Source organism: Syngnathus acus, chromosome 6 (genome assembly GCF_901709675.1).
Source record: "Syngnathus acus chromosome 6, fSynAcu1.2, whole genome shotgun sequence".
Classification (NCBI taxonomy): Eukaryota; Metazoa; Chordata; class Actinopteri; order Syngnathiformes; family Syngnathidae; genus Syngnathus; species Syngnathus acus.
In genome coordinates this window covers 6049103-6068831 of record NC_051092.1, presented here as the reverse complement: position 1 = coordinate 6068831, position 19729 = coordinate 6049103, and the positions used below count along the sequence as shown (strand labels likewise).

General features: G+C 39.8%; 2 protein-coding genes across 3 annotated transcripts; one reads left to right on the top strand and one right to left on the bottom strand.

Annotated features, from left to right (window-relative positions):
- Nucleotides 1–636: 636 nt before the first annotated feature.
- On the top strand, nt 637–5706 carry c6h11orf49 (chromosome 6 C11orf49 homolog). Of its 2 annotated transcripts, none has more exons than XM_037253142.1 (9): nt 637–751; nt 1015–1117; nt 1236–1366; nt 1665–1749; nt 2251–2336; nt 2764–2965; nt 3362–3471; nt 3996–4059; nt 4162–5706. In XM_037253142.1, the coding sequence occupies exons 1-9, from the start codon at nt 718–720 to the stop codon at nt 4328–4330; spliced, it is 984 nt and encodes a 327-aa protein (XP_037109037.1). In that variant the 5' UTR covers nt 637–717; the 3' UTR covers nt 4331–5706. The 2 variants fall into 2 exon arrangements, with proteins under 2 accessions (XP_037109037.1, XP_037109036.1); XM_037253141.1 differs by having other exon boundaries at nt 637–851.
- A 904-nt stretch (nt 5707–6610) lies between these two features.
- LOC119123820 (C-Jun-amino-terminal kinase-interacting protein 1-like) lies at nt 6611–16685 on the bottom strand. The gene is made up of 12 exons (XM_037253139.1): nt 16271–16685; nt 14809–14884; nt 13837–14421; nt 12678–13241; nt 12058–12309; nt 11763–11838; nt 11508–11674; nt 11060–11163; nt 10340–10450; nt 10210–10280; nt 10028–10126; nt 6611–9410 (listed from the first exon to the last, which is right to left on the bottom strand). The coding sequence occupies exons 1-12, from the start codon at nt 16340–16342 to the stop codon at nt 9338–9340; spliced, it is 2250 nt and encodes a 749-aa protein (XP_037109034.1). The 5' UTR covers nt 16343–16685; the 3' UTR covers nt 6611–9337.
- Between the last annotated feature and the right edge of the window lie 3044 nt (nt 16686–19729).

Below are 19729 nucleotides of genomic sequence, written 5' to 3'. Positions count from 1 at the left end.
GAAACATGTTTTAGATTTTTTTTTCCTCAAAGCGAATGCAAGGTATCGGAGATCAGTCTTACTCAAATCTCGCTTAACCCGACAATTATTTTATGCCTGCGAAATGGATTCCTCCTGTGTCACGAGGGTCGAAAACTGATTGGTCAATTTTCAAACTAAGCTCCACCCTAAAGTGTAACTTTGAATTGAGGACCGATTTAATTGGTCCAGGATGGGCTTTTATGATCCTTGGAAATAGTCAAACCTCGGTTTTCGAACGTCCCGGTTCTCGAACAAATCAGAATTCGAACGAAAATACACAAATGAGTTTTCATCTAACAGAAAAAAACGTGTTTACTGTATGTCATCAATCCCAATAATTATTGCAATGTTATATTATTTAAAAAAACAACTGATGGAAAAAAAACTAGACAAGCAAGGGCCAAAGGAATCTTGGTAGGACTCCATGTTGGTAAATCCAGGTTTAGAATTTCCCTACAATATAAATCCTCAACATGTTGTTTAAGCTATTTATCTGAGAACAGCATTTGCTTATTTTCAAGCGTAGTGGCGATGAAAAAGAACATTCGCCTTTCCGAAGAGTAGGGTAGGAACCATATGTTTGTTTTTGTTTTTTCACGCTATTCGAATGGTGACTCACAACATCCGGTTTGTACATACACATTCGAATCCAGACCGAAGGATAAACGAACTAGCAAATCCTGAGACTCATCACATATGTGTACTGTCAAGAGCGACTCAAGAATATCGTGTTATGTATTTTCGGAAGATGTAATGTTCATCTTTTTCTGTCGATATGACGTCAGGATTGAATCGTTTTAACCCAACTGTCTCGGTCGACGAATATCTTGGTATGTTCTTTCCTAGAGACTTGTTCACGTCTGCTTTTCCTTAGCTTTGAATTTGAGGTCATCCATGGTGGCATTTTGAGTTCATGCAAAAAAACAAAAAAAGAACTGGGAGAGCCCCAGTTCTCAGATCGTGTTATTTAATTGTTGTTTATTTGCTTCACAGCTGACAGTCATGTGTTGTTTTACCTGAGTGATGCTCTGACCCAGCTGCTGGAGCACAAAGAGGAATACACCCATTTTGGCGTAATCAGCTACTTCGCTGAATAGTATGTCACATTTATTAGGCTGCTAATTTACAGGAATTGTATTCTAATCTACATCACTTGTCTAGTATATGTGTATGTGTCTAATATATTTGAACATATTTATTGTGTGTGTCTGTAGTTTTAGCAGCGTAAAGAATAGTAACCACATCCTCTTCAGAGAATTTAACTACATCAGGGCCACCCCTCATAATAGAGCCTCATTTATCAGAGTCTTCTGGAGATGCTACCGGCAAATTGGAAAGAGTGGAGGTGAGGGAAACACTTTGAAAGTAAAACAGAAGAAAACATTTGACCAAATGACCTTGAAAATTCAATTGAGTGAGGACAAATAGTTAGTGTTCTTCAACAAGTAGATCTGCAGAAAATATTATTATACTCATTGATAAACACAAATGGATCACTTGTTTGTGTTTAGACATAGGTGCTGCAATTAAAATCATTAAAAAAAAATATTCCAAGAGTATGTTATAATATTTATCCTAACTGAGCAGCGCTCTTGCACGTTTCATGTCAAATTTTCTGTTTTTTTTGTATTTGTTCCTTTCAGACCTTCTGTCCATTTTGGAGTACTGCTCCCTGCTCCAGTTGTTATGTCCAGACTTCCCAGTGGAGGTAGTAAAGAGTGCAGCCAGGTCCGTTAATTGCAACATCACAGATAACACAATTTCAGTATCAATCCCTGGATATTTTGTTTGCAATGATCTATCATTTTGGATTTATACACTGAGAGGGTGAGCCTCATCTGCAATGCTGTTTGCAGACAGTGACTGTTGTTGTGAGGGGCTAACTCGAGCTTTGCTCAGCACTTGCTTGACTGCTGAGTTAATATCAGATATAATTGACCAAAAATTTAAAAAGATCAACTCTGTTGTGGTTTTTAACTGAGTTCAAGTAATTCAGTTTTACTCGTTAAACTCCAGATGGGCTAGTGGAGCTAACTTAGAATATTTCTTTAAACTCAGCTTGGAAGAATGTCTTCAGACAGCTAAAACTGTTTTCACAAAACATGATAAATGTGATGAATGCTGAGTTGTGAATACACACCACAGATTATTCATACAAGTGTTTGTGGGCGTTATATTCACCCTGTTAGCAGTTCAGTGTGTTCAAATGCTCTTCTTGTGTCCCTTTAGCATTGTTTTGATGGATGATGGCTCCGATTCCTTGATGTCTTTCTCGGACTTCCTGTATGCCTTCCAGTTGCAATTCTACTACCAAGGTACTGTTTCATGTTAATCATGCAGATCATTTATCGATTTTATGTGATCGAAAACAGATATTCCGTCGTGCTTAAAATGTACGTCCATTTTGGTTTTAAACAATCTTATTGTTAACATTGACATTTACTTTTGATTTGATTCGTTTATTTCGGAAAGTACAACACACTTATTAACTGGAAGTTTGATAACAATTGATAGCAGTTTGATTTGATGACAGCAATGACAAGTTAATTAAGTTATAATATATTTTAACAGTTTGATTTGGAGAGCATATCACAGCCCTACTTCTTGATCGATTTAGATTCAGTTAATCCTGTTTTACACTCAATACATTGAAAAATGAATTCAAATTCGACATCATTCTTGATTCCCTTTTCTGTGTGTTGCTACTGTTCTTCTAACCCTTACTCCCAATTGTGCTTGTAGAATTCCTGGATAGCGTATTGCTGATCTACCAGGATCTGTTAGCTGGGAAAAGTCCAAACACAGTCATTGTTCCAACATCAACTTCTGACGAACCACTTTCTTGCTTGACTACAGAAGAAAATAACAAGAAACAGGACTTAGAGGTCGAGGCTTCCATTCTGGCTGGGTGTATAGATGCACTCTGTGACCGCATCAAAAACAGGTCGAGCAATTTTAGTCCCACCAATTTTAGTCTCACCAGGAACTGATACTGATAGATTATACAGTACAGTTGAAATGTATCCAGCCTCTTTATATAGCCTGTGTTTGTGTATATGTATGGAATCTTGGTTAGTATACAACAGTAGGCCTGCAACTAACAATTATTTTAATAATCAATTTGTCTGACCATTCTTTTTTTTTTTCTTTTTCAATTAATCAATGAATCACCCAATTTTTTTGAGGGGCATTGGGGTTCATCTGCACCACAGGAGATGCTCTGAAAGTCTCATTTTTAGTTCCTTCTCCCCCTGAGCGTCCACCTCATCCTTCTGCAATTCAGGACTCCGCTGGACTTGCTTAATAACCGTGTGTTTGCATGTGCGTGTGTTGTGTGTAGCCACCCTCCCAGGTCCTGCTTACAAGAAGCACTGGAAGAGACTGCCAAGTTGTCATACTACAGTTTACTGAGGAGCCTGGCGAAGCATGAAACCATAAACCAAATGATTGGTAAATATTCTCCTTGTCATTATGTCATGCCCACAATACCGTATTTATTCTAATTATCGCCCATATTCTAATAATCGCCCAGTGCGTGTTAGCGATGACATAAATAATAAATACGGTAGTTATTCCAACTCTCTCATTGGTTAAACAGTACAGGTACTGCTTAACAGCCTGTTGCTTTCATTCATTTCACTGTGTAACGTACCACCGATTTAGGATTATTATATTTAGTTTCATCCTCATTGTCTGTTATTCTTTCAACTCATACCCTCTAAATCTGTGCAGATTACAACCACAATAAACAAATAAATCTGCCTCAGTCATCAAAAAGCAATGTTCTGTTCTTAACATGTCTTTAGGTTTCTAGTTATGTTGTTGTGACTACCAACAACATAACCAGAAACCTAAAGACATAATTTCTTGTAGCAAATCTTTACAAATGGAAATACTGACTACCAAGACAGGATTAGTTACTGTAGATGGATATGTGGAACTTGAAATCTTCAGTTTTTGCTTGTCGGTTACAGGAGCCTTACCGTGTAAAACCGAAGTACTGAATGACCCAGAGATGGACCAGGAACTGGACAAACTGTGAGATATGCATAGATTGTCTTCCTCGTCATGCTTTTCCTTTCACCTTCAGTTCTCGTTGCGGTTTCCTTAAATTGGCCCAATTTGCCTTCATTCCCGCAGCATCGCCCAAATCTCAGTCAGCCCCAGCAGCAACAGTAGTAGTAGTGCGGTGGGGATGCTGAAGGAGGTGCAGAGAAAGGCCTCACCTAGAAGGAACATCCACCACAGGAGGAAGATGGAGGTGGAGAGTGACGGCTCCACAGAGGAGACGGACTCTTCTGAAAACTGAGCCTTCACCATCCACCATGCTCTCGGTTATAATACAATTTTCTTTCTCGCCTGTGTCACACTAGTTACTGTCATTCACATCTGAGTAGTTTAGTAGCATGAAAATACTTTAACCTCTAATGTAAGGAAGTACGTATAACAAAAAGACCTCACTGTACAAATTTAGCGTATTTTAAGCTTATTTTAGAACTTGGTGACTGAAAGTTTATAAACTAGCTGTCCTTTAACTGTACACTCAACTATGCTCTATATTTTATTGGAATGGGGGTATTAGACTGAAAGATACGATAAAGCTATTAAAGATGTAATTGTGAGATTGTTTCTGACTATTTCTGATACCTACAAAAATGATTACAGCATTGACTTACAATAGCTGTCATGGCAAAAGGTGACAAAAGTGTTGACACAGGCTACTTAAGACTGGTAAAAATCTAAGTTCTTACTGATTTAATTTCTGTTGTTGCGACTTTTGGCTTATCCCATCAAGGGTTGTCACTCGCGGGATTTATTTGGCACGTTTTGCATGTCCTTTCTGAAACAACCCACCCGTTTTGCCATTATCCAGCACATATAATTGACTGCATGATTCAAATATAGTACTCAAATTTAAAAAAAAAAAGGGAAGAATCAAGCGTAGTAGAGTTAATTTAGTCATTTTAGTCCGACCGCGGAACCAGCGTGGCACGGACATTTTTTGTGACAGCCCCCGCTGACACTTAGAAAATATTCCAAAATTTGGAATGAGTGACGATCATGTTCAGTTGTGTTTGACACTGTTGGACCTATTAATTATTAGCTATCAGGTATTAAATATTTAAATTCACTATAGTGAACTAGGTGTACAACTGCACTATGTCAACAGCTGTTACTAAAATATTGGTTAGGTAGACAAACGTTGTGAGGACAACAACTGTTACAAATGTTATCGAGCCAAATGTATTTAGGCTGTACAGTATTGTCTTTGTAGAGACATGTCTAAAAAAAACAGGTCTTGTATTGATCGGATCTTATTAGCATGTGCAAGGAGTTATAATGTGGCCAGTTGGTACATGCGATGTCATACAAGTCTAATTTCTGCTTTCTTGAATGTTTTTTATTGACAGGAATAACCAATTCACCATCATCATCGGCACTAGTCTGTGCATAATTCAACATCAATATCATGCAGTGTTTCACCCATGGTTTGGTCAAACTTCCAGTATAGAATAATAACTTCTATACAAACATACACTCTCCATGTATTTGGATAATTATGTACAGTTGATCCCTTTAACTGAAGAGATGAAGTAAGACGTTCAAGGGGACAAAACAATCAGCTGGGCTATCTGGCATGGAAATGATCAAAAGCTCCCCCATTAAAGTTTGGAATTGATCATTTCTGTGTGTGTTTAATTGTTCTATTTTACTTCAAAATTACATCTTGAGGTCAGAACCTGAGGTTTGCTGAGATTTTTACCACTTTTTTTCCCACTTGAAATAACCATGTTAGCGATATTAGTGAACCAATTAATACCAAGCTGTACAAATACAGAATTCATCTGAAGACAACAGTAAATATAGACAGAACATAATCATAAAAGAAAAATAAATAGGCACTCTTTTTTGCATAAAACACTTCAACATATATTTCCTGCTTAAATCTGTCATTCAGCAGCTTGTTCTCAGTCACCCACCATGATGAAGTTCATGTTCTGATAGGTGATCACTTGATAAGGCAGTACTACTCATTTCTGGGTCCGGATCTGGTGCGTGTGAAGGCCAGATGATTTTCATATACCGAGGTCCTTAAAAATTGGAGTTCATTTGCAGTTGAGATATTTTTTTTCAGATTTATTCAAGAGCATGCCAGACTAGTGTGATCAGATTTAAACAGGAAACAACAATGTAAGTTCATGTGAGCTCAGGGCATCAACGCAAATGGGAGATGGGGCACAGTTGTGGGGGGGGGGATCACAACGTAACTTTTTCTTTTGTCTTGTATCATGTACTCAATGCTATCCATCCATCCATCCATCCATCCATCCATCCATCCATCCATCCATCCATCCATCCATCCATCCATCCATCCATCTTCCGAACCAAGGATGACAACGGTCACAATCGCAGGGCACACAAAGACAAACAATCATCCGCACTCACAGTCACACTTACGGGCAATTTGGAATGCTCAATCGGTCTACCATGCATGTTTTGGAAATGTGAAAACAAACCAGAGTACCCGGATCAATTCTATCCGTAGTAAAATGTACTTAAATTTCTGTTTTCGTTCTTAGTGACACCCTTTTTTTTTTACCATGCAAGGGGTTGTGGAGGGGGAGTTACTGGGAACAGGTAGCCGGTTTTAGTGTTCAGAATAAGAGAAAAATGATGAAATCACAGCATTGTCTCAAAAAGCAGTCAAGTAGACTATCCCAGCTGTGGCAGTTAATTGTTCTGTAACGTTGGGAAACTAGTCACAATAACAAATATTTTAGCTTCAGTTGCTCCCCATACCCCCACTTCCAAAATCCCACCTGCGCCCCTGGCTGAGGATAATGTTGACTGCTAAGACAACAGGCGGTGGTGTTGAACATTACACTCAATTGCACAGAACACCTAGGCCACTACACAGTGCTTACAAAAAACTGCATGTCAAGAATAGGGGTTGTACAGACCAATTCATTTGTCAACTTTACTACTCAGAGTCGTTTGGACGTAGATGGGTCACCAATCACATGTTTTTGGCTTGAGGAGAAAGCAGAGCTGCTTGCAGCAAGAGGGCTCTCAATTAGATGACTTCAAGAGCTTAATTGATTAACATTGTCTTCTATTTCTGAATGTGTATCTTCTGTGAAGTGATGGAAAACCAGTAAAGGGGTACGAATAACAATAAAAAAGTCAGGCTAGAAGATCATGACATTTTTTTTCACAATGATGGTGGAAGGAGATTGGGAAATTATTCTGCTGTAGGAAGAGGTCAGTCATTATTGCAAACGTGACAAATTCCCAAAATGTTCTGCTGTGATGGGCCCAAAAGGAGGACACATTTTTAAGCATTATCTCAGATTATGTATTTTTTTTTCTTCTGTAAGTTGTGCAACCCCTACTCAGAACACTACTTTTGTGGTGGGCAAAAAACAAACAATGTCAGAACTGTTGAACCACAGTAGATTGTCTTGGGATTGTACGATAAAAAGTGACACGTTTGTATTATTTTTAAACACTTTGTTTTCATACAGTATGTGCAAAGAAAAAGCAGGGCCATTACTTTATGATACACTACTTTATAGTGCTTTTAAACAGCAAATGGAAGTTATTAAGAAGCCCTTGTTTGGCTGTGCTGCGTCAATAAAGATGACAATTTGATGACAGGAGAGGCACAAGGACTGTGAGAAGTTTGAGTTCATACAGCTGACTTTACTCAAAACAATGTTGAAAAGTGATGCATCTTGCTGAGGATAGATGCACACTTCATGCCCTCTTCATTTATATCTAGGATTGCAGTATGACCAAAGATCGACTGCTAATGTGTGCTTTCAAGTAGTATCTACTATTACAGCAAGGCAAACTGTAATTTTAGTCAAAAGACAAAAATAATCATATAAAAAAATATAATATGGGAACAAAAGGAACACAGTTTTGTTCAACAAGAGTCACTATGTACTCTAAATGGATTAGTTTAAAGGGGAAGTCAAATTTTCTTTGTAATAATTTTTCCTGTGCAACTAGTCAAAACACAGTGTTCTGATTAATGTTTTGTTTGTGGAATATTACTTAAACGGACATAATCCACCTGTTTTTATTCAGGTCTCAGGTCACAACCGATTATGTCTCACCAGTTTTCTGAAGCTGAGCCGTGATTGGTTAAGACCTGGCATTTGTGATGTCATTTTCAATCAACAGCAAGTGGCATAATGGATACCCCCTGGGATGGATGAAAACAAGTGGATTTTGCCTCTTTAATTCATATTCCATAAACAAAACATTCATCGGAACACTAGGTCTTGACGAGTGGGGGCTCATACTACATATTATTAAGAACATTTTGGGGTTGACTTCCCCTTTAAGGTGGCGCGTAGAGCTTCTATTGTGGCAGGAACTCATATGTATTTAAACACGATTAAAGAGTCAAATTTGAATCATCATCATTTGAATCATGTCCACCTTTATGGTCGCTAAACAGTCTCTATTGATCGTTTAAACATTATTTTATTGTCTTTCTAACCTTGCAGGCCTATTCCTAAAGTACATTATGTTTTGAGTATGTGTGGTCCTGGGCAGGTATGCTGTACGTTACAATTTTGGATAGTTCACATGATCAGGTCCAACCTTCCATCTAGACATGGCTATGTGACATACGGGCAAAAGTTGTTGCCTGTATGTGGATGCAGACAAGAAGAATCAAACATGCAAGCAGTCTCACATTGGTCATTGAAGTGGTCCAGTTTATGATGTAATCCCTCCCCCCCACAAACCAAGACTACCTCCAAGCCAACTGGACTTCATTATTATAGTATATTTTGAATTTGGGCACCCTATCAGAAAGAAAAGAGTCACAGTAGCGCATAACCTGCATGAATTCTCAAATCTTGTTTGGGGGTGATTTAAAATGGAGCTGCTATACTGTTTTTAAAACCAGGTTTTTTATTTTTGATTCCCCATAGCTAATTGAAAACTTGAAACATATGATGAAGGTATTTTAAATCTGTTTAAAAATATTTTAATAAGCTACTTTTTTTCTGATTTTACTTTTTTCAAACTCAGAGATCTACCTGTGTTCTATCTGGTTTTACGTTTTGTTCCTCTTAGGGTCAGTTATGGCTAGTGTTGTATGGTTAGTCACTGCAGGCTGGAAAAGATGGTGTGTGGGAGTTTGTGGTGTTAACATTGAACTGATCCATCTCAGGCAGTTGGCTGCTTGAAAAGTAGATTTTGAATCCAAAAAGGTTGGGAGCCCCTGATCTAGATGGATTACACATGCACATCAATAATATTTAGAACATACTGTTGCTTGAAGCAAAAAGAAGTGTCATTCAATGAAGATGTCTTCGGTGGGACAAGAGTAGCCAATGTGTTCCTTGTAATACTGCTGAAAGGCTTTCCTGCAAAACATGAAGGAATGCAGTTCAGACATGTGACAGAAAATCGACAAACACCTTTATTGAATTCACAAACACAATGACAGTTGCTTTTTATTAATACACACATGTATGATGTTGCAGTCATTCATTTTGGATTGTCAAAAAGAGCAAGCACTTTTAAACTGGATTTGTTTTTATAGTTATGCAAACAAAAGAGTAACATCAGTATCTTATCTTTGAATACCGTATTTTCCGCACTATAAAGCGCACCTAAAAACCTCCAATTTTCTCAAAAGCCGGCAGTGCGCCTTATAATCAGGTGCGCCTTATATATGGACCAATATTGAGCCAGGCGTGTCCAAAGTCCGGCCCACGGGCCAAATGTATATATCTTATATATGGACAAAGTTTTAAAATGGGCCATTCATTGAAGGTGCGCCTTATAATCCGGTGCGCCTTATATATGGACAAAGTTTTAAAATGGGCCATTCATTGAAGGTGCGCCTTATAATCCGGTGCGCCTTATAGTGCGGAAAATACGGTACTTTTTTTTTAATAAACTGCAACACCGTACCCCAAAGGGCTAAGAACTAAAGTGGATAATGTGCAAGAAAAAACAGAATACAAAACCGGCCTACCCGACTGACTTGGCCAGAGGATGTAAAGTTGTGTCTGCCATCATTACGTGACAGGCAAAGCGCTGTTGGTCAGGATGTTTGGTGATGAAACCAAAGTACCTAGAGTAAAATAATTAGAGTCACGTGCGGTGAGCATGCTGAAGAGACGATTCCAAATTGGTGACCTCAATAGTTCCACTTACTTGCTATGATTTGGATGGCAGCCACAGAATGAGATGTTCTTCAAATGAAAGAAATGGAAACACTGCTCTCCCTGAAATAGAGACAAAGAAATGAAGAATATGAATGGCAAAAAAGTCACGCTGTACGTACCCTGTGAGCAGCGTGACACTGGTCCTGGACGCTGATCTTCACACCCCTCACGCTGACTTCAAGCGCACAGGTCGAGGGAGGCTGTCCTGCTAATCGTCTGTTATATGCAACCTGTTGACATATCAGTTAATACCACCTGCAGCGTTGTCAATGCAAACTACCAAATGTAACATTTTCTTGTTCTTTTTTTGTTCTCACTCTCCTTAATAAACTGAAATGCAACTACGCAGAGATACTAATAAATATATCGAAATCAGTTTTATAGTGGAAATAAGACAATGTTTTATTTACAATCCCTTTGAAAAAGTATTAGAACTGTGAGGTAAATTCCTTTTATTTTTCTGCAGTTTTGAAAACTTGTACAGTAGGTTTGACAGCAAACGTTTTCCCGAGTTCGACCAATTTTTTTCGTGCTGTTCCATGTTGAATCAAACGTTCCCTCTGAAAGAAAGTTAACCTGATCAGAAGAAAATACATTTAGGATTTTTTTTTTATATATATATACCCAATGACACCCAGCTGATAAAATCATCACGGCTTTAGTTGTATTTTTGATGATTCCTACAAACACTAAGGTGAGGGGAAAAAAAAAAATTGTTCGTCCAAACAAATCAAGCGCACAGTGGCTTTGAGATTACTGCTCCTAATTTACATACAGTATTAATCCATACAAATTTTATTTCCATCTTGACCCTTAGACTTTGAGATATATTTGTTTACCTTGCGCATGGCTGCACACAGCACATCACTGCCTTTGTGGATGGGGACTTGAACGGAACCTAAGAATCGCACCAGGAACTGCTCTATGGAACCATCTTTTTGTCCTGAGAGAGTGAGATACGATGAAAGAAAATCTTGTTTTTTATATATTTAGTTTATAAAAGATTTGTGTTCAACAAAACATGCCTATTTGTGTCCAACAAAACATGCCTGTGTGTCACATTTGTGAGTAAGAGAGCCTCATAATTTAAGTGTATTTACTTTTTGGGGACATTTATATTATACATACGCTGTATATTTTTGGACTGTGGGAGGAAGCTGCGATACCAAGAGAAACCCAGACAAGCACTGAGGTGACAGTAAAAACCATTGGCCACTATTCAACTGATTGCATCAAAGTCATTTTAGTCTTTGGTGAGGACAGTGTCATATTTATTGATTTATTCACCTTTGTTAGTATTTCTGGTTAGCCTGACAGCATAAAAAGCAGGGAAGATTCCAGTCGCTCCAGTCCTCATGTTGTAACCCTGACACCATAGATCCTCAGACTGCTTGAGAATTAAGACCGGGTCATCTGTTTCCAGGTACAGCTCATCAGAATGGCGGGGGACAAACCTAGTCGTTCATAAAGAGCAACATAGTATTTCAGTCTAATGTCTTGAATGACACATCGATGAGAAGGTTAACATGGAAACGTGTCAACCTGTACACCGCTCTGTGACTCTGCTGTTGCTCCACGCCATCCAGAATACAAGAAAACACACCAAATGAGCCAGCACCTGAAAAAATATCAATATGTATCATACACGTGGTCACTTTCCAAGTGTATTATTGTTAAAAGAACTCAACTTGAACATGTTTCTTAAATATTTAATGTTGCACAGTAATATCACCTTTGTCTGAATCGGAAACACTAAGAAAACCAAATTATGGCTTGTTAGTTGTTGCTATGTTTTATCCAGGATTTGAAAATGACCACAGTGCATGAGGTAACAAACCAGTGGAATTGTAGTTGTCAGAAGAAAACAGGTTGAGGAACTTCTTGCTTCTGGGGGCACTTGCCCTCCCCGCATTTGACTCCTCTTGGTCTGATGTTTTGGTTGCCATTATTATTTTGGGGTGCTTGCTGACCCTCGCCACCACCTCTCTTCTCCTCTTCACTTCCTCCTCCCGCCTCCTCCTCAAGTCCTCTTCTTTCATCTTTCTCTTCTCCTCCTCCTTTCTTTTCAGTTCTTCTTCTTTCCTCCGCCCTTGGAGCAGAAAACACCGACAAATCCGATCCGCTTAATGAATACTTGTCTGGTCTTTTAATTTCACAATCACATAAATCTCAATGAGAACCATTTTTATTTTATGCTACATTGCTTTGGCTGGCACTGCTCAAAATGATTTTTGTTTCGATTGAAAATATAAAAACGTTCATCCGTTTTCGATACTGCTTGTCTTCATTTGGGTTAAGAGGTGAACTGGAGCCCATCGCAGCTGACTTCAGGTGCGAATGTCGCAATTAACATGTCAATGAAATGAACATGCATGCGTCACAGTACGCCAAGTATTCCCCACAATCATGGAAAGAACAGAAATTTGAACGGCAAACCTCAAAACCGACATGTCTCACCTTCCTTCCTTGCTTCTTCTTCTTTCCTTTTCCTCTCCTCCTCATACTCAGGATCTTCCTCCTCATTGGCTGACTGATAGACCGTCTCTGCATCACTGTCATCATTGTGTCCACTCTTAGTGTTCACGCAATCCTTGACGCCAACCAGAGTGTGTTCCTCAACTGCCAGGGTGTTTTTGGCAGCGTCCTCATTTAACACTGCAGATGCTTCGCTCTTTGGTACATTTTGTGCGCCTACCAGAGCTCCTTGAGAGGCTGATTTGGTGCTCTCAGCCCCATTCACATTATCATCCTTTCCATGCACTGGCTTGGCTTCTGACTGGACCTTCGCAGATTTTGAATCACTTTCAGGGCAGGATTTTGTACTTTGATGAGCTTTCCGGGTGGAAGATTTACCCTGCCCTTCTTCTTCCCGGATGTCAGGGTTTGCTCGATGCGATAAATGGGGATGTTCAGGTGGAGGTCCCTCTGTGTCTGAGCTGAGGGACATTCTGTTGGAAACCACCTCTCTGCTAGACTGGGAACGGCCAGTGGTATTTTGACTTTTCCTGTCATGGTTTTGGCCTAAGAAAACACGCAAAGATCAACAAAGGTTATAATTTAAAAGCACATCCATTCTGATCAGTCGTTTATTTTTCAAAGTTTTGAATTTCTTTTCAGAAGTTCTCCCTTGTGGGACTTTTATGCTCATGTGGGCAAAGACAGCGAGACCTGGAATAGCTGCAGCGTGCTGAACCCAATCTGTACATTGTTTTTTATTTCTAAGGTTGACACTGACACGTATAGTCCATCATCTAACCATGTCTAAATTTAAGAATGTCCATATGAACACTTGGCAGAACTTTGAGGGGAGGCAGGAGAAGGAGAGTATGAGTTTGGGGCTCTAAATTGGTTGGTCCCTGTCTTGTAATTATAAAATTACAAAATAAAATATAAAAATATAAAATATTTGATTAATATTAAAGGTAAAAAAGAAATCATAACATTGAAAGGTAAATTTCTTGCAATACTCATTTTCGTTATATTGATTACATAATTATTATTCAGCTGGAACTGTCTTGAAGTCGAAACGGTCAGCAATGTTGCATGATCAAGAGTCACGCAAACGGACACATCAACAGAGCCAATCCTCAATTTGAGGCCACGGGTGATTTCTTACCTTGGACCTGGGTCTTGTCCTCTTTTCTTGGTGCTACGGGTGTGCGTGGGACCACCATGGCCGTCAAGTAAACCTGGTTTGGGAGCGAGTTGTTGGGCTTCCCCCGTCCAGTCAGGTTTTCCTTTTTGGTGCATAGTTTCCCACTCCCAACTGAGCCGGAGCTTTTCAGTCCATTTCCTTCTTTTGCTCTTTGATGTATGGTTTTCTCTTTCTCCTTGCCCTTGGACTCATCACACAGTCTTCCACCTCTTCGTTCTTCTCTCCCTGATGTCACTCCATCCTTCCCTCTGATGTCCCCCAAGCTTCTCTCTCTCATCCCACCTGCTCCCCGCCCTCCCCCTCTTCCTCTACCTGGCCCCGCTGCACCACCTCTCCGTTGGCTCCGAGGCACGCTCAAGGACTGAGCGTGTGTGGCTCCGAGCGGCTGTTTGTCTCGTGGCCGAGCCCGCGTGTCACCAGCTGCAGCTTGAGTGCTGCCTCTACTGTTGGCCCCATTGGCAGTTGGAGGTTTAGGGGCTGGGCGGCGGGTGCGGGGTCGGACTTTGTCCTCTGCTTTCGATTGGCTATCGGGTTGTGTTTTATCCCCTTACAACACAAAGACAAGCATCGGATTATTCATTCGGCAACCTGATGTGGAAATTCGGGGAGGTCTGTAAAATCCGTACACACATACTTTATATTTTTGGGACAGAGATCATGATCATTTCCAAGTTTGCTAACTTGCACTGTTAATAAACTAATGTATGATGATTGTATCAAAGTTGACAAAGTAAACATCATCTTTTTTTGCAGAAGCAGAAATCAATTCTCTGAAGTCCATGCAGAAGATTGAAGTGTGCAAAGTACATTTATAAGGAACTGCATGCAGACCTCCAAGGGTGAATGATGTAAAAGATGGCTGGGGTGGTTACAGATCGGAGGAACCTGCTTTCCACCCAGATTTTTGTGTGTCTGGGCCCCTAGTGTCCATACCTTTAATGTGTGGGGATGAAGATCGGGACTCCTTCCAGCTCTCCTTTTCCCCAAGAGAATTGTTGTTAATGGTGTCCTTGGGACAGATGATGAGAAAGAGCAGGAGTAAAAAAAATCTGGTATTGTATTTTTCCTACAGCCAAGGTCAAATCCTTCACGAAATAATATTGCAGGATTATTGTTCATTACATGTCAATGCAAAAACATTATTGATTTTGAATGATATCAACCCCCAGTGAAGACATCCAATCCAAGATGCTGAAAATAGCAGGGGTCAAAACAGTTCCACTGCACTCTCCTAGCTTCCATTTTCAAAGCATATTGTTTTTCTAGGACTTTACTTTGAAAGTCTGCTGTCCTGCAGCTGTACGACATTACTATTTTATTCAATTCTCTTTCTGTCACAAATAATATCAGTAGTGTTACTATATCTAATTGGCAATACCATATGTCCTTGTGGACTAATCAGTTCAAGGACCTTTATTTTTTCAGACTTTTTTGACTTTATATATAAATATAAATAATATATATATATATATATATAAAAAGACTCCACCTACAGATTTATGTACTTTCAGTTTCCATTTCAATCTGCGGTGAAAATAATAATGTTACTGTCGTAGGCTGAAAGAAAGACAATGTCACGTTTAACATGCAACACATTTTTAGCCATCTATTGTATCACTGATAATAAAATATATATTTCAATATATTTTTTAAAAGTCGATCAAATGTGTCAGGTTTAGGCCCCTCTGGACAAAAGGCTCGTCCTTACGATTACAGAGACATTCTGTACATGATCTAAACAAGTCATAGTCTCTCTATGACTAGTCGTGCATGAAGTCCTGAACTTTTTTATTAAGCAATTTGAAAGCTGATGATAAAGGGATGCTGCGATGAGATGACTCCACTCTGATAGGAACTCACACTGTAAACAGGATGCAGCTCATTTAAAGGCATACTGCTCCTTCATGGTCTGGCCTACTAACACTGAAAAAATGCTAAACTTGTTTGAATATTCTTTGTGAAATGATGAGTCATCTAAGCTTTGCTCGTATGCATGTCTTGTAATATACTGTACATCGTATTTCTGTTGAAGATATTAAATCCGCATATCCAGAGTTAAACCAAGCATTTATTTGCACTGACCTGCAATTTGATACATTTCTAATTGTGTGAATTTGGCACAATTATCAACAGACAAAAACCACATCCACTGCCCATTAAATGAGCACTGCATGTAAATTCTTCATATTTTTCCAGAAACGGTGCTTGACCGCAAAGACGGACTCAAACACACAGCCGATGCTGTATCATGATGATGACATGACACACAAACATTCACACAGAGTGGAGCTAATGATGCTTGCTGCTAAGTACAGGATCCACCCATACTCTCGCACACACAAACTCATTTGAAAGAGATAAAAATAACAAGGGTGGAGCCATCCCTAATCCCTACCTGGGTGCCGGCTTGTGGTCGCTGTGGCATTAGAGCTAGCGTGGTGGGCCTCTTTGGTCGATATTTGTCCATGACAGCACAGACTGCTCCGCCGTGGAGCGGTGACAGCCTCCACCCACCCTCCTCCTCCTCGTCTCCCCTTTTTTAAGCCGGTGTATATTCTCCGTCTTCTCTACCTCCCTGCTTCTCTCCGTCTCCCTTCTCTGACTCCTGAATCAGCCCCAAGCTAGACAGTGGACACACCCCTTGCATTCCCTTCATGCTTGATCATTGGCCAGGCTCATTGTCACAACATCATCGACATCATCTTCCCGGCAGGAGCAAAGCAGTGACGAGACAGGGAGAGATGGCAGTCAGATGGGAGATGGAGAGAGGAGTGGGTGGATGATGTAGTAGATGCAGTGAGGATGGACGGTTGAAAGAAGGCAAAGGGGGAGGAGAGAAAGTCCTCAGCGACCAATCATCACAAGGCATGACATCACCAGCTTCTAAGATGCTCTGCTTATGCTGAATCCCGTAAGCAGAAGCCACTATGAGTGCATATCAGTTCTTCGGTTATACAAGAGGACACTATTTAGAATGAGTTAAAGGGGGAATATTCCCCTCACAAATTGAATCTTAAGTAGGGAACATCAGCAACAAATTGTTTGACCCCCCCCCCCCAGGAGGATGTCAGCAAATGCAGTGTGCCACCACAAAATTCCACAGTGTAAAGGTTTCGAGTCAACATTAGATGAGTAGTGTTGATTAAGTCATTTAATGCAGTACATAAAAACATTAAGTATGTTTATAGCAGTAATCCTCCCCAAAAGCATATATTAAAAAAAAAGGATACATACCCCTAAAACTGCTGGGACTGACCCACTAACTTGGGTCAGTTTGACAAGTCGGTCAAACTCTCTCCAAATCGGTGTGTGTGTTCATTCGTTTTTATTTGGCAGCTGGCAAACCTAATTGTGCATTACTGCTACCAACTGGTATGGAGGGTGCATCTTAATCTCAATCTAAAAGAAAAATCAGAATACATACAATGAATTAACCTTTGCCCCCATATGTTTTTCCCTCTATTAAGTGCCGAAAATACACTTTTGGTGACAATCGGCAAAGATTGGAACCCCAAATCCATAAACCTAACCATACAATTTGATCTCATGTAATTGTAAATGTTTCATATAAAAGAAAACCCTTCCGTTATCTGGACCGCCTTATCCTCACGAGCGGCGCAGGCATGCAATAGCCTATTTCAACTAACTTTGGGCAGTAGGTGGGGCTCACCCTGAATTGGTTGCCAGCAGATTCCAGGGAACAGAGACACAAACCATCCACACTCACCGACAGACAATTTGGAGTGTCAATCAGCCTACCATATTTGAAAGGAAGAGAGAATTCTAAGAAATTTCTTTGGCCACCAAGAGTAACTCATTGCACTAGTAATTTTTAAGGTAAGTCTCAGGCCAGTTTTATACAGGTAGTGCACTTCCTAGAGTTACCACACCTGATTTGTTTCAATGTACCATATCTAAAACAGAATTTATTTATGCAAATGTAATAGAAACAAGATGCTGTCAATGGGTTTTTTTGGGCGGGGTGGGGGCATTCTTTGAGAGTCTCTCCAAAAATCTTGTCTAAATTGCAATATTCTAAACCCTGACATGACTAGGTTACACCACATAAATTAGACTTTAAAAATCAGTCTCCTCATTGATTGGTATTGTGGGCCACATTGCAACAGTGTTCAGCCATGTTGAATGAAATATGATAAAGTCATTGTGGGGGGACAAAATTGCACATGAATACTTTCCATTTATTTTATTCAGACTACACTGGCATGTCACAAACTTCCCGACACCAAGGAGACAGCCAACAGCAAGTCATTTGGAAACCAGACCTGAAGGGGGGGAAAAAAAATAAAAATATGAACAATATTCTCAGACAGACTGTAGAGAGTTCAAGTCTTACCAGCAGAATCCTTTCAAAAGCCACCAGGGCCTGCAGTTTTGGCAGGTCTCCTCCAGTTTTTGCCAAAACGCCAGTAGATTGGCCAAAAGGGGTAACGGGGCTCACCAGGGATGTAACGACTTTGCACAAACATAGCCTTTCCTCGTCTGTACCTTGAGCCAGTGTCAAAGGAGTAGACTGGCTCTAGATGTGACACGTGACTGACGACTGGCTTCCTGGGTTGATCTCTGGGATCATAACTGGGAGGAATATGCCATTGATCTGGTTGAGATGGTACAAACTCATTCAGTTCTGGAAGCCCTAGATTTTGACCATCAACTACAGCCTCAGCGTCGTAGCCAGAGACACCAGGACCCCAATTAGGAAGCGGCCCCAAAACATCACCCTGAAGCGCATTTCCTTCAAATGCGTTTTGACCTTCACGACTAGGAGGCTCAGCATTAAAACGGGCACTTAGAGGAACACGTAACTTGGATGGATCTTGGTAGCGTTGCATCCAAAAACCAGAGTTGACTACTGGCGAAGCAGCATAAGAGCCATAATCTAAGAATACACAACACTTGCACATTTAAAGAACGGAAGTGATGGTGCATCTTCACATGGTGTAGAACTTACCAAATTGTAAAATATGACAGATTATGCTTCCAATCAGCAGACATGAAATCATCATCCTGCTGATATATTTAAAAATACATTTTACTACCATGCTACCACTGCAAAGTTGACCACTTTTGCAGCAAAGTTACTTACATAACACTGGTGGAGGAGGGGACACAGAATGTTGTCAGGCTCTGTATGAAAATGACATAAAACCATTGCAATTTAAAGTGAAAGAATAAGACCTATTCAACCAACAAAGACTCTGCTTACCTGCTAGAAATCCACCAAGTGGCTTGCTCAAGAGCCCGTCTGCAATTCTGCAGAACGTCCAAGACCTTCTTTTATGGGCCCTTACACCAAGTGTCTAACTCGAAACAGATGCTGACAATCAATGGGAATGTGTGATTAAAAAAGAAAAAAAAAAGTCTGAACTTTCCTGGGATTAAAGTTACTTTATGGCAGGAGTTTTCAAATAGTTTTGTCCAAGGGGTCACCATTATAACCAAGAAGCAACTCGGGCACCACTGCTAATGCGGAATATTGTTTTATTTTGGGCCGAAGGAGGCTAGACCTAAACAGGCTATTTATTTGCATCTGTATGTCTATTTTGGAAATCTTTGACATAATTTGGACGGGTAAATGATTCACAAAATAAATCACGTCTAAATAATAAATCCATTTTATTTGTAAAAATGTTACAATTATTTCCATTTCCAATTTCGCAAACCACCTGCAGTACCACCGCGGACCACTAGAGGGCCATGGACCACCGGTTGACAATCCCACATATGTTGTGAATTTACGTGTCAAAATTGTATTTAAAAATTAAATAAAAAAATTAAAAAAATTAAAAAATTAAAAAATAAATAGATAAATACATACATAACAGGAGCGTTTTCA

Coding starts and splice junctions, on each gene's coding strand:
- LOC119123820 (XM_037253139.1), bottom strand. CDS start 16,342: ATGGACAAATATCGACCAAAGAGGCCCACCACGCTAGCTCTAATGCCA. Junction 14,885..16,270: donor GACCACAAGCCGGCACCCAG/GTAGGGATTAGG, acceptor ATCTGTCCCAAG/GACACCATTAACAACAATTC. Junction 13,242..13,836: donor GGACAAGACCCAGGTCCAAG/GTAAGAAATCAC, acceptor GTGTTTTCTTAG/GCCAAAACCATGACAGGAAA.
- c6h11orf49 (XM_037253141.1), top strand. CDS start 797: ATGACGTCAGGATTGAATCGTTTTAACCCAACTGTCTCGGTCGACGAA. Junction 1,118..1,235: donor ATCAGCTACTTCGCTGAATA/GTATGTCACATT, acceptor GTGTGTCTGTAG/TTTTAGCAGCGTAAAGAATA. Junction 4,060..4,161: donor GACCAGGAACTGGACAAACT/GTGAGATATGCA, acceptor TCATTCCCGCAG/CATCGCCCAAATCTCAGTCA.